We start from the raw sequence: 14,355 nt of genomic DNA on the forward strand, positions 1-14,355 counted from the left end.
GGAGAGATTTGCATTTTGATGTAGGCCAATTTATCACATTTTTCTTTGTGGATTGTGCTTTCAGGGTTGTATCGTAAGAAAAAATAACAGCCTTTGCCTGCCTGCCCACGTGGGGGCCCGAGGGAGCCCCCGGGCCTCCCTGCAGAGTCCCGGGTTGCCCGATGACCTTCAGACCTGGGTCCCAGGCGGCCAGAGGCCCTGAACGCCGCGGCCACACCCCGCTCGGCCCCGCACCGCGCCGGGCCCCCCGGGTGCTGGCACCCGCTGCCTCGCGCCTCCTCTTCCTCCAGGACGTGGGGTGGGGGCGTCTGGGGGCGCAGCCTGGTGGAGAAGGGCCCTCCAGCCCAGTCCCCGCGTGCTGGCCGAGCGGCTCTGGGGCTTTCGGCCCTTCCCGGGCGGCGGCTGCCACACCTGCCTCAGGGCCCGCCGGCTGGGGGGCGAGCGCGGGGGCGTCTCGGCGCCGGCTCTCTCGGGGCCTGGCTGCTCACGCTGACCCCCTGCCCGCTCTTGCTTTTCAGACAGATATTGGGTTTGTGTACCACTCTCCAGGTAGGTGACGTCAGTGCAAGTATGTGTCAAAACCCCTCCAAGCTCCAAACACCTCCCAATCCCCGCAGGCCCAGCCCATGGGGGCTAGAGGGTGGGAGTCAAGTTCGCCCTCCTGGTAGTAAACTCCGCGCCTCCCGCTGGGTCGGCCTTGGGTTGGGCTGCTGCCTTCTGAGGCCATTTTGGAGGATGAAAGCTCCAGCCGAGGTCGCCCTGCGCCTGCTCCCCAGGTCTGGAGGTTGGGGGAGCGCCGGCACCTCCAGCGCCTGCTGCCAGGCGGGGCAGTAGCTAACGCGGGTCCCCAAAGCTCGACCTTCCTCCGGGGCCCCTAGGAAGCCACCGCGGCCCCTTGCCGGGGACCGGAGTAGATGAGCCGGGTTGCCTGGCCCCCGGCCTCCCGCGGCCCCCTCCGCCCCGCAGGCCACGTGCTCCAGCGGCGGTGGTTAGGCCTCTGCCAGCCCGACAACCCCAGCGGCGGCATCAGGGGCTACCTGAAGGTCACCCTCTGTGCCCTCGGCGTGGGAGACCAGGCGCCGGTGAGGCGGCCCGCCCGCCCGGACCCCCAGGCCACGGGCTCCCCCGCGCGCCGTGCCCTCCGGCGGTGCCCGCCGCCCCTGATGGGTGGGTGGGAGCCGGGGACGCGGGCGGCCCTGGCCCTGCCGGCAACTCGGTCCCTCCAGGTGGACCAAAAGCTGCCCTACGGGGCGGACGAGGCGGACACCCAGCTCTTCAAGTCGGCGGCCGTCGCGGTCAACACGGGCCACCTGCAGTTCTTCATCTACTGCGCGGAGGACCTGCACCTCAGTGAGCTCCTGGACTGGGGGCCCCCGGGCTGGGGGCTTCCCCACGCCCGCTGACCCTAAGCTCAGGTCGGGGGAGGGCGAGCCGGAAGTCCACAGGACGTGAACGGAGCCCCCACGCCCCAACCTCGTGGCGCCCAGACGTGGGCTGGTTCCCCGTGCCGGCCCCCCGCCCCCTGTCCCCGCTGCCAGCGCATCCCAGGGGGTGCCGGAGAGGCCGGGCAGCGCCCCGGACTGCGGGGAGGGCCTCGCGTGGCCCGCCGCTCGCCGTGTCCCCCTAAGGAGCTCTACCTTGTCGCGCACAGAGAAGGACCATCTGGTGAGTCCCGTGCTGGAGGTGGAGCTCATCGGGGAGAAGGTGAGCGGAGACAGGGGCGAGCTCAGCACATGGTCCCCTGGAAGAGACAGGGGAGGGGGAGACAGCCGGGGGGACACCAGCTGTGGCCCCAGCTGTCCGCTCACGAGCGGCGGGACCGCGCCCCCATGGAGGCAGAGGCCACGCCCTGCACCCCAGAGCCGCACCCGGTGCCTGGCCTGGAGAGGAGCCCACTGGACGCCAAGCCGGTGAAGGATGGAAAACGGAAGGGCACGGTATGGGGCAGGGAACCGCCGGCACTCGCGAGCCTCCCGGAAGCCAGATGAGCTTCTCCTCAAGCGTGCGGAAAAGGTCGCTGCTCGGACGTGGGGAAGGCTGGGGGACGTCACTGAGGGGTGCCTTGCGGTTCAAACCCAGCACTGCCAGCACATTCTGCCAGAGGCCTGTTGTTAAATCCAGCCCTGCTCCAGGGGAGGGCAAGTGGGCGCACCTTCTGAAGGTAGGAGTGTGGCAGAATCTGCGGGTGTTTCAGAAGCACCGCACTGAAAGTCCACTCGCAGAGCGCGCGGGCCCCCGGGAGCCAGACGGGATGGTCTCAGGGGGGTGTGGCATTTAGGGTTTTTTTAATAATGCCTCTTTTTTTAGATTTTATTTTATTTTTATTATTATTATTTTTTATTTCTCTCCCCCCCCCCCCCCCCCGTTTGCTCTCTGTGTCTATTCGCTGTGTGTTCTTCTGTGTCCACTTGTATTCTTGTCAGTGACATCCGGAATCTGTGTCTCTTTTTGTTGCATCAGCTCTCTGTGTGTGCAGCACCATTCCTGGGTGGGCTGTGCTTTTTTTGTTCATGCGGGTGGCTCTCCTTATGGGGCACACTCCTTGTGTATGGGGCTCCCCTAGACAGGGGACACCCCTGCGTGGCACGGCACTCCTTGCGTGCATCAGCACTGCACGTGGGCCAGCTCACCACAGGTCAGAAGGCCCTGGGTTTGAACCCTGGACCTTCCATGTGGTAGGCGGACATCCTATCCATTGAGCCAAATCTGCTTCCTGCATTCAGGTTTTAAATTTTAATATCTCTGTGTTTGAATACTTACATATTAAAAAGTTGAGCCAGTCCCCAAAACCCTTGATTTCACAGATACTGCCCAGAAAAAGGCTAGGCTTAAATCTTGCCCACTGACGCTCTTAGAAAGGGCACGTTGTTGTGAGCGTTTACTAAGCTCTGAGCGTCTGGGATGCTCTCGGCTCACAAAGTCAGCCGAGCCCGCATCAGGCTTAGAGTTAAGTCGATTGAAAGCCGGTTCGAGGGAAAACAGTAAGGCCCCCGGACCTGGCGAAAGCTGGGACGTGGGTGCCGGTGGATGGAGCCCTGGGTGCCGGCGGCCGTCAGGCTCGCGCGGGTGGCGGCGCTCAGCGCTGGGCCCAGGCGGCTCCACGGGGGGGAGGGCAGCGGGGGGGCAGCTGGCACTGACGCTGACCGCGGGGTTTCCAGCTCCACACCTTCATGCTGACCCAGACCGAGAACCCGATTTGGAACCAGATCCTGACCTTCCCCATCCAGGTACGGCCGCTGGGAACCGTCGGCGCGGGGTGGGGGGAGCGCCAGGCCGGGTTCCCGGTCCGAGCCCCCGTGTCCCCCTGAAACGGGCACGGGGATGGCCCCGGTGAACACCCCGAGCCCGGCCGGAGCCCCGGAGGCTGACGCTTAGGGGGGGCGGGCGCCCTGGGTGAAGAGTGGAGGTTCAGAGAGCGGGGGACACGGTGAAGGCCCGGGCGCCCGACTGCCGCTGGGCCGCTGGACGGCGCTCGGGCCCAAGGGCGGTGGAGGCCCCGAGGCTGCGCAGCCTCCTCCCTCAGGGGACCCCTTTCAGGAGGGAGCACCAAGGGAAAACGAGGCGCGGGGGGACCCCCGCCCTGGGGCCCTGGCGGTGGCCCCCGCTTGTGGGGTGCCCCCGGCCAAGCCCTGTCCGTGGGCACCCCGACTCGGTGGGGACCCAGCCAGGCCTCGGTGCCCGGGGCGCGCCGCGGGGTCCGGAGTCGAGCGGGTGCCCACCGCCCCGTCCTGCCCGCAGCTGCCCTGCCTCTCCAGCTACGTCAAGTTCCGCGTCCTGGACTGGTGAGCGGCGGGCCCGCGGGGGGCGGCGCGGCGGGGGCGGGCGCTGCAGCCTGCGCCTCTCCCCAGCTCGCGGAGGGGCTGCAGGGACGAGATCGGGACGGCCAGCCTGTACCTCAGCCAGATCTCGTCCACCGGCGCCGAGCTCGAAGGCAAGGGGCGCCCGCGGCCGCCGCCTGCTCCCGGCCGCTCCCGCCCGCCCCCGGCGCGCTCAGCCCGCTCCCCCCCCGGCGCGCTCAGCCCCCGGCGCGCTCAGCCCCCGGCGCGCTCAGCCCGCTCCCCCGGCCGCCCCCGGCGCGCTCAGCCCCCGGCGCGCTCAGCCCCCGGCGCGCTCAGCCCCCGGCGCGCTCAGCCCGCTCCCCCCGCTCCCCCGCCGGCCTCTGGCGCGCTCAGCCCCCGGCGCCCGCCCCCCGCGCGCTCAGCCCGCTCTCCCGCAGGCGCCTACTCCGGCTTCCTGCCCTGCTTCGGGCCCAGCTTCCTGACTCTCCGCGGGGGCAAGAAGGCCCCCTTCATGGAGGAGGAAGGCGCCGTAAGCTGCCCAGGGGCCCGGGGGCCTGCGGGGAACGGGGCGCCCCCAGGGGATGACCGGGGGTGCAGGGGGGGGGGGCAGGTGGCCGGTAGGTGGAGGCAAGGCCACACGTGGGAGGCCACTCAGGCAAAGCTGGACGATTCAGAACTCTGGTTCTCTCTCTCTCTTTTTTTTAAAGATTTATTTATTCCTCCCCGCCCTCCCCCCATTGTCTGCTCTCTGCGTCCATTCGCTGTGTGCTCTTCTGTGACCGCTTCTATCCTTATCAGCGGCACGGGAATCTGTTTCTTTTTGTTGCGTCATCTTGCTGTGTCAGCTCTCCGTGTGGACAGCCCCACTCCTGGGCAGGCTGCACTTTCTTTCGCGCTGGGTGGCTCTCCTTACGGGGTGCACTCCTTGCGTGTGGGGCTCCCCTACGCGGGGGACACCCCTGCGTGGCAGGGCACTCCTTGCGCTCATCAGCACTGCGCATGGGCCAGCTCCACACAGGTCAGGAGGCCCCGGGTTTGAACCCTGGACCTCCCATGCGGTAGGCAAACGCTCTATCCATTGAGCCAAATCCGCTTCCCAAGAACTCTGGTCCAAAGTGCCTGAAGCGCAGCTCAAGCAGCTTCGGGAGGGGCTGGGGCGGGAAGGCGGCTGGGGGCACCTGAGGGACGGCCTCTGGCCACTGGGCACTGCTCTTTTCTGCTCCTGCAGTCAGGCCTCCCCCTGCAGGGATATGCTGCTGCGGCCTCCAGGGGACACCATAGAGGCTTTCTCACCAGCCCTCCTGGGCCCCCGTGCTCCCCATTTCCTCCCCAGCTCTCCCGGGTCCCCGTGCTCCCCGTGTGGCCCTCCCAGGTCCCCGTGCTCCCCGTTTCCTCCCCAGCTCTCCCGGGTCCCCGTGCTCCCCGTTTCCTCCCCAGCTCTCCCGGGTCCCCGTGCTCCCCGTTTCCTCCCCAGCTCTCCCGGGTCCCCGTGCTCCCCGTTTCCTCCCCAGCTCTCCCGGGTCCCCGTGCTCCCCGTTTCCTCCCCAGCTCTCCCGGGTCCCCGTGCTCCCCGTTTCCTCCCCAGCTCTCCCGGGTCCCCGTGCTCCCCGTTTCCTCCCCAGCTCTCCCGGGTCCCCGTGCTCCCCGTTTCCTCCCCAGGTCTCCCGGGTCCCCGTGCTCCCCGTTTCCTCACTGGCTCTCCGGGGTCCCCGTGCTACCCTTGGCCCATTCGCCACCGCCGAGGGGACAGGCGCGCCCTGCCTGCCAGTTGGGAAACAAGCCCAGCGGTCCCCGCAGTCCAAGCGGGGCCCAGGGGGAGCAGGGGGCCAGAGCTGGGCATGGGTGAGACCCCGGGGAGGGGCAGAGGGGCCAAGGGTGCAGAGGGGAGCTCAGCTGCCACAGCCGCCACAGCACAGAGGTGCCTGGGGTTCTAGAATCTTCCTCCCTGGGGCATGGTTCAAGGAGGGATTTCTCCAGCAGCCCCAGAGAGGCAGCTACGGAGCAAATCACGCCTCGCGCAGAGGGCCCAGGCGGGACCGGCTTGCCCTTTCTCTCGCCGCTCACCGTCCTGCGTGTCGCCCCAGTACATTCCTGACTCGGCGAAGGACGGGTTGGCATACCGAGGCCGCATCTTCCTGGAACTGATCACCCAAAGAACGTCCTATCAGGGCTCGAGGATGAAGGACCTGTCCCAGGATGTGACCAGGATAGAGGTAAGCACGGCGGAGCCCCTGGGCCTACCGGCTGCGGCCCCAGCCCTGCCCACAGAAGCCGGGCACACTGCGGGGCCGCGGGGACGCTTGCTCAGCCCACCCGAGGGTCCCCTGGGCCCAGCCAGGGCCTGACGCCACGCCAAACGCCGCGTGCCCAGGGGCCAGGCCGAGGCGAGACTGATTTGGTTCAAGAAATGCATAGTCCCATTATGGAGAAATAACAGAGCGAGTTTGGATTCCTGGAGGCAGGGAGGGCGCCGGGCCGGGAGGAGCAGGGGAGCCGTGTGGAGGGCAAGTGGGGTCACCGGCCAGTGGACGTGGGCAGTGTTGGAGCAGAGCTGCAGGGAAGAGCGGGGGTCCTCTGGGAACAGAATGACCGAGGCGGTGGCCACCATAGGAGGGGCTGGCTGCCCTGAGCTCAGGGACGCGGGGGTCGGGGAGGCACCCACCCCACTGGGCTCCCGGAGGAGCAGGGCCAGGCGGCCGGCTGGCTCTGACAGGGGCTGGGGGGACACCCGCCTCCGCCAGCCCCGGGGCTGCCTGGCCCGAGCTCCGGGGCGGAAGGTGCGTCTCCAGCACCGGCCCTTGAAGGCTGGCCGTGGAGGGGAGAAGGGGCCCGAGGAGCGAGCCCCTCGGGATGCTGTGGTCCAAGAGGCAGGGGGTGCCAGGGCGGCCTGGGGAGGGCAGGGGGCGGGAGGGAGCGACCAGCAGCCCCAGGGTGGCAGAGAAGGGGCAAGGACGGGAGCGGGCCAGCTGGTCTACCGGGAGGGCGCTGGTGCCCGGAGCTCAAGAGAGAAGATGGGCGGGTGGCCGAGGGGGGGCCGCGGCCAGGCCAGGCGGGGGGCAGGCAGGGGCTCGGGGGGCAGGAGGCTCGTGAGCCAGGCCCAGGCTGGCACCGGAAACAAGGAGGGGCTTAGCGACGGGCAGGGGGCCCCGGGGACGAGGGGGGCAGAGGTAGCTGTGGGCACTGGGGGGCTCCAGGAGGAGACCCTGGGCACAGAGGGGGATGCGCGCACGAGGGGGAGCCGGGGAGAGCGCCCGCAGCCACGCCCCTGCCCACGCGAGGCCGAGGGGGGGCGCCCCGTGGCGTGGGGCGGGGGAGGAAGCCGCGCCGGGGGGCGGGGGGCGCGGGCGCTGGGGTCCCCGGAGGCACCGTCCCCGCTCAGCCAGGCCAGGGCCCGGGCAGGGTTCCGAGAAGGGGCTCGGGGATGGCCCCGCTGCGCCCAGCCCAGGGCTGGCGGCGTTTGAGGGACGGGGCGCCGACCCCGCCTGCCTGGCTGCCGCGTCCCTCGGCTGACGTCCCGGGGCGCGGGGCTGTGGTTCTAGAAGCACCAGAACCGCCAGAAGTATGGGCTGTGCGTCGTCTTCCTCTCCTGCTGCATGCTGCCCGCCTTCAAGGACCTGGTCCAGTTCGAGGTCAGCATCGGCCACTACGGAAACAAGATGGACCTCAAGTACAAGCCGCTGGTGTCCACCACCCAGCTCAGCCCCGTCATCCACGACGGTGAGAGCCGCGCGGGGCCGGCCCGGCCAGGCAGGGGCGTCACCACGCGAGGACCGCGAGGGCCGGCGGGCTGCCAAGCGCTCAGCCAACACGGGGGCCTGACTTGCCGCCCCTCTCGGCACAGCGTCCTCGGCCCTGCCTTCTCCCCCCCATGCGTCCATCCCCCCCAATCCAGCCAGCCGGCCAGCCTCTTTTTTTTCAAAGATTTATTTTTAAAAATTTCTCCCCTTCCCCCTCCCCCCCACTTGTCTGCTCTCTGTGTCCATTCACTGTGTGTTCTTCTGTGTCCGCTTGTATTCTTGTCAGCGGCACCAGGAATCTGTGTTTCTTTTTGTTGCGGCATCTTGCTGTGTCAGCTCTCCGTGTGTGCGGCACCACTCCTGGGCAGGCTGCACTTTTTTCACACTGGGCGACTCTCCTTTTGGGGCGCACTCCTTGTGCAAGGGGCTCCCCTACGTGGGGGACACCCCTGCATGGCAGGGCACTCCTTGAGCGCATCAGCACTGCGCGTGGGCCAGCTCCACACGGGTCAGGAGGCCCCGAGTTTGAACCCTGGACCTCCCATGTGGTAGACGGACACTCTATCAGTTGGGCCAAATCTGCTTCCCCCATCCATCCTTTAACCATTTTTCCGTCACTCATCCCTTCAAATCCCAGCCAGCCCCTCCCCCAAATACCCACCCACCCACCTAACATCCAGCCCCCCATCCGATGTGCATTTACGGGGTGCCTCCTCAATAGCGCGGTTCTCTAAATGCACCACCTGGTGTACCTCCGGCTACCTGGCCTCGCTCTAGCCCACAGAATCAGAAACCCTGGGGCTGGGACCCCCCATGAGGTGTGCCAACAGGCTAACGCAGGAGCACCATGCTGTAGACAGGGCTGTACTTCCATCTTCGTCAGCCACCACCTGGTCACCCACGGAGAGCCTGTCTGTGCGTCCCACCTCTCTACCTGTTTGTTTGTTTTCTAAGATTTATTTTATTTATCACAACCCCTCTTGCCACCTGCTCTCGCTGTCTGCTCTCTGTGTCTGCTCGTCTTCTCTTTAGGAAGCACCAGGAACCGATCCTGGGAACTTCCAACATGGGAGAGAGGCACTCAACCGTTGAGCCACCTCAGCTCCCTGGTTTGCTGTGTCTCTCGTTGTCTTTCCTCCGTGTCTCTTTTTTGTTGCATCAGCTCTCCGCAGCACAGGCCAGCTCGCCTTCACCAGGAGGCCCCAGGAATGGAACCCGGGACCCCCCCCCCCCACCATCTGGTAGATTGCTTGAGCCACAGCCACTTCCCTCTGCCTGTTTTCTTAATAACAGCTCTATTGAGATACAATTCACAACACATACAACCCACTCAGAGTGTACAATTCAACCGTTTTTAGTATATTCTCAGGGTTATGCCACCATCGCCACAATCAATTTTAGAACATTTCATCACCCCCAAAAGAAACTCCATCCTTGTTCGCAGTCACCCCATTTCCCCCCCAACTTGCCTGTCCCTAAGCAACCACTAAAGACCTTCTGTCTTTATAGATTTTTCTATTTTGGATCTTTTATATATATGAAATCATATAGCATATGGTCTTTTGTGGTGGCTTCTTTCACTTAACATAATTTTCTGCTGCTTTTTAAATTATGATATATATATTCACACACAAAAGTACATAAAATGGGGGAGCAGATGTAGCTCAGTGTTTGAGCACTGCTTCCCATATACGAGGTCCTGGGTTCAATCCCCAGTACCTCCTTTTAAAAAAGTACATAAAACGTATATACACAGTTTAAAGAAGACTCATAAAATGAACGCCGTGAGCTCATTACCCGGCTTCAAAAGACAGAAAACTGCCAGCATCTCAGAACACCTCTGTACATCGTCCCAAACCCACTTGCCCAAGAAATAACCGTGGTCCAACTCCACAAATAATACCTTTAGTTTTTACCCCCTCTACTCATCCCTACAGCACTTTACGTAGGTGAATCTTTCTTGTATCTTGAGCGCAACCTCAATTTTTTTTAAAAGATTTATTTATTTATTTTATATTATTTATCCTCCCCCCCGCGGTTGTCTGTTCTCTGCATCTTCTTTGTCCGCTTCTGTTGTCGTCAGCGGCATAGGAATCTGTGTCTCTTTCCGTTGAATCATCTTGTGTCAGCTCTCCGTGTGGGCGGCGCCATTCCTGGGCAGGCTGCACTTTCTTTCACGCTGGGCGGCTCTCCTTACGGGGCGCACTCCTTGCGCGTGGGGCTCCCCTACGCGGGGGACACCCCTGCGTGGCAGGGCACTCCTTGCGCGCATCAGCATTGCGTGTGGGCCAGCTCCACACGGGTCAAGGAGGCCCGGGGTTTGAACCGTGGACCTCCCATGTGGTAGACGGACGCCCTAACCACTGGGCCAAGTCCGCCACCCACAACCTCAATTTTTAACATGGCAATGTGTGGCCGCAGCTCCTGTTCATTCCTGTATATGGCCCCTGTCTGATTTTAGCACAAATGATGGGGTGCATGAGGACGCTGGGCTCTCTCTGTTTTGCCACCGCGATAGTTTTGTCACAGACGTTCTTGCATGTCTCATGGTCACAAGACTTCCCTGATTACAGAGCCAGTTGTGAGAGAGGAGTCACAGTGGAAGTGGTTGCACCAAGTCAGGCTCGCGCCGGCTCTGGTGGCGGCACCAGTCGCGCTTCGTTCTCACTGGTGTTTGATGCTGCCAGCCTTCTGATTTCCCCAGTTTGATGGATGTGAAATGGTATTTCAAATGGGACTAATTTCCAGAACTGAGTGTCTTATTTTACAACCGTTTGTTTTTTCTCATCTGTGGAAATGGCTCCTGTCATTTGTCGATGTTTCTGTTTGTGTCTATTTTTCTTCTTGATTCGCACATTGTTTTTTTTCTGGAGTACCATCTTCTGTCAGATGTATGTGTTGTAAACACCACCTCCAAGTTTGTGGCTCATATATATATATATTTTTAATAAATTTATGTATTCATTCCCCCCTCCCCGTTGTTTGCACTTGCTGTCTGCTCTCTCTATCCATTCGCTATGTGCTCTCTGTGTCTGCTTGTCTTCTGTTTAGGAGGCACCAGGAACCCTGGGACCTCCCATGTGGGAGAGAGGTGCTCAATCATTTGAGTTACCTCCACTGCTTTCTTCTCTCTCATTGTGTTTCTTCCTTATGGCGTCTGTTGCATCCTCTTGTTGCATCAGCTCACCGCACCAGCCCATCATGCCAACTTGCTGTCTTGCTCGTCTTCTCCAGGAGGCACTGGGAACTGAACCTGGGGCCTCCCGTGTGGTAGGCGGGAGCTCAATCGCTTGAGCCACATCTGCTTCCCTATTTTCATTCTCTTAAGGGTGATTTTTTTTAAAAAACTGAGGTATTATTTATAAACAAGAAATGCACAGATTTTAAGCCTTCTGTTTATATAAAATCACAAATATATACATCCTTGTAACTGTCACTCCGATAATGATTTAGAAATTTGATTACTGTCACTCCGATAATGATTTAGAAATTTGATTACTGTCACTCCGATAATGATTTAGAAATTTCGATCCCAGAAAACCTCCATGTATCCCTTCTCGGCCGCTCACCAGGGGCAGCGCTGGGGGAGCCTCAGCACTCCGGTGGTTTTGCTCGTCGGTGGCCTCATTGGTGTCCAGTCTTCCTCTTCTTCAGGCACCTTTTGCAGGGCGCTTTAGGGCCTCATCCGTGATGCTGCTTCTGTCAGAGTCTTGCTCTTTTCCTGTTCGAGTAGGAATCATTGCACGACGCTAACGGTTTAGTTACCCATTCACCTGTTGGTGCACATATGGATTGGTCCCTCTTTTGGAGTATTATGAGTAAAGCTGCTATGAATGTTCTTGTACAAATCTTTTTCTGGAAATGCTTAAACATCTTTTTTTCCCCACAATTTTTTCAAATTTTCAGTAAACTTTGGAGCCAAGTATAACATATATGGAAATGTACACAAGCCAAGGTGTCCAGCTCAATGAAATACCACAAGGCAAACCACCCACGTAGTACCTCCGATCACAAAACGTGGCACCGCGCCCCAGAGGTCCCCTGTGCCTCTCCCCCCACCCCGCCATGCTCCTAACCATCCATTCGTCTTGTCTGTCTTAAATTTTATATAAAAACCCATATAGTATTATTCTTTTGCATCTGACTTCTTTTGCTCATCAATCTTATTTGTGAAATGCATCTGCAAATCTGTATGGCGCTGGGTATAGTAGAAGCTCACTCTTGCTTGTGTGCACACTACTCTATTGTGTGACTATAGCATAATCTACTTACCCCTTCCACTGCGGAGGGACCCCTTGGCTGTTTCCAGGCTTGGCCAAGCAGGAAAGGTGCTGCTCTGAGCATTTCTCAGGTGTCCTGACAATGTGCACACGGCGTTCTTTCGGGTTCGTTCCTCGGAGCAGAATTGCTGGGTCAAAGAGCGTGGGTAGTGGCTCTAAGCTGTTTGTTTTCTTGGAACTTCATCTGTGGAAATTCTTTAGGGAATGCCTAACATTTCATTCCCCAGAGAGACTTTGTCCTTGCTTCCCCAGTTGCCTGGGGGAAGTTACCGGGACCACTTTAAAGAAAACTCTCTGCGGGACACTCTTCGGCCCCCACAGGGAGCAAGGATTCAGAACGCAAGCCTGCGTGTGGCTCGCCGGTGCTCAGGCTCGGGGAAGACTTCCTCCCCCTTCCAGAGCCCCCCGGAGGCGGACAAGTGTCCTTGCCTCTCCCTTCTGTGTGGGGGATCAGTTCTCGTTGGCCTGAGGATTTAGGTTTCGGAGGGCCAGCTTTACACGGGGTGTCCTGTTAGACTGCCCGCTTTCTCTCATGCAGCTACGAAAGAGAAAATACAGGTTCCCCAGAATGTGCCAGAAACCTAGAGGACAGAAGTCAGCGTGGGCTTTGCTAGCCTCCTAGACGTTCTGCTCTTACTGTGTTTTTGGCTTCTCTGGATTTCTTCCTTTTATGCCAACTCAGCAACACATTTCAAACGAAGACTGTCTTACATTTCATCTAGCTTTCCACCCTTCATAAAGAAAACCCATGGGACAGCCACTGGCTTTTTGTTTGTTTGCTTGTTTTTTCATTTTTTTTGGAGGTGCTGGGAACCAAACCCGGGGCCTCCCGTGTGGGAAGCAGGCACTCAACTGCTTGAGCCATAGCTGCTCCCCCACCACTGGTTGTTTTTTTAAAAAATATATATATTTTCTATTTTTAAAAGATACATAGATTACATAAAATGTTACATAAAAAAAATATAGGAAATTCCCATATGCCCCATTCCCTGCCACACTGGTTTTTCTTTGTTTTTTTTTTTAAAGATTTATTTATTTATTTATTTCTCTCCCCTTCCCCGCCACCCCAGTTGTCTTTTCTCTGTGTCTGTTTGCTGCGTTTTCTTTGTCCGCTTCTGTTGTTGTCAGCGGCATGGGAATCTGTGTTTCCTTTTGTGGCGTCATCTTGTTGTGTCAGCTCTCCACGTGTGCGGCGCCATTCCTGGGCAGGCTGCACTTTCTTTCGCGCTGGGCAGCTCTCCTTACGGGTGCACTCCTTGCACATGGGGCTCCCTTACGCGGGGGACACCCCTGAGTGGCAGGGCACTCCTTGCGCTCATCAGCACTGCGTGTGGGCCAGCTCCACACGGGTCAAGGAGGCCCGGGGTTTGAACCTCCCATGTGGTAGACGGACGCCCTAACCACTGGGCCAAGTCCACCGCCTGGTTTTTATCCCCATGTCTTCTCCCCTCCCAGCTCCTCTGCACTGGTGGGCTCATTTTAATTTTAATAATTTAATTTATTTTATTTTAATTTTAACGAGCCCCTTATTTTAGACCCGAATCTTGGGCCTCCCCTGAGCCAGGGCCGACTCCTCCCCTGCCCTGGAGACCACCCGACTCCGGGGTGCACCCCTTCCTCGGCAGCCTGCCTGTGGCCCCCCCGCGGGCTCCGGGCGAGGCGCACCCTGCGCTCTGGCTGCGGCCGCAGGTGACCTTCTTCCCCTCCCCAGCCCTGGGTCCCCGTCCCGGCACCCGGAGCTCCCAGCAGGGCGAGCGCTGGGCGAGGGCGACCGTGCTCAGCAGGGGGTGCCCCGACAGCCCGTGGCGGGCGGCCTGGGGACCCCCGTGACGGCCACGTGTGTGCCGCAGGGAACATCTACCACTACGTGCCCTGGTACAGCACCAAGCCCGTCGTGGCCGTCACCTCCTACTGGGAGGACGTCACCTTCCGCACCAACTGCCTCAACCTGCTCCAGCTCGCCAGGGACCGCCTGGTGAGCGGGGCGGGGGCGCACGAGGGAGGGTCCAGTCGCTGGCGGGAGGGCTGGGAAGCCCAGTCGCGGGAGACCCCGTTGACTGAGATGCACCCGGGCCGCCGGCGTCCTCCCCACCTGGGCACGTCGGAGAAGCAGGCAGGACCGTGCAATGCCATGAGGTCAGTGAGGGAGGGACGGCCACCGGGGCCGCAGGGTCAGGGGAATCCCGACAGGAAGAGAGGATAGTCCGAGGAGGTGTTCATGAAAGAGGGGTCATCTGAGCAGGGTCTTGAAGAGTAAGTAGGAGTTTTCCAGGGAGTGGAGTCAGGGAGAGAACAGCCTGACGTGTGAAGCTGTGGTCAGGTGCCAGTGCCCGAGGTTCAGGGGAGGGGCCTGGGCACAGAGATGACCTGGAAAGAAGGCCAGAGAAGCTGAGAGGGTCACCTAAGGGGGTTTCGGTGCCCGTCGAGGAGCACAGGCCTCAGGGGAGCCTCGACACAGCGTTATGCCGACGCCACCCGGTGCCTTCTGCCTCGGGCGGGACGTTCTCCCACCCGCCGCCTCGAGGCTGCTGGCCCTCCTGCTTCCCCTGCTTCTGCTGG

General features: G+C 60.9%; 1 protein-coding gene across 1 annotated transcript in view; it reads left to right on the forward strand.

Annotated features, from left to right (window-relative positions):
- The window catches only part of FER1L5 (fer-1 like family member 5), a 46,839-nt gene that overhangs the window by 16,967 nt on the left and 15,517 nt on the right, over window positions 1-14,355 (forward strand). The window contains exons 10-20 of the mRNA XM_058278113.2: window positions 519-549; window positions 967-1,082; window positions 1,227-1,350; window positions 1,652-1,704; window positions 3,159-3,227; window positions 3,739-3,782; window positions 3,849-3,931; window positions 4,217-4,308; window positions 5,864-5,992; window positions 7,319-7,496; window positions 13,647-13,771. Coding sequence (XP_058134096.1) covers window positions 519-549; window positions 967-1,082; window positions 1,227-1,350; window positions 1,652-1,704; window positions 3,159-3,227; window positions 3,739-3,782; window positions 3,849-3,931; window positions 4,217-4,308; window positions 5,864-5,992; window positions 7,319-7,496; window positions 13,647-13,771 — 1,044 coding nt within the window. The remainder of the gene's footprint in view (window positions 1-518; window positions 550-966; window positions 1,083-1,226; window positions 1,351-1,651; window positions 1,705-3,158; window positions 3,228-3,738; window positions 3,783-3,848; window positions 3,932-4,216; window positions 4,309-5,863; window positions 5,993-7,318; window positions 7,497-13,646; window positions 13,772-14,355) is intronic.

Source organism: Dasypus novemcinctus, chromosome 17 (genome assembly GCF_030445035.2).
Source record: "Dasypus novemcinctus isolate mDasNov1 chromosome 17, mDasNov1.1.hap2, whole genome shotgun sequence".
In the NCBI taxonomy this organism is placed as follows: domain Eukaryota; kingdom Metazoa; phylum Chordata; class Mammalia; order Cingulata; family Dasypodidae; genus Dasypus; species Dasypus novemcinctus.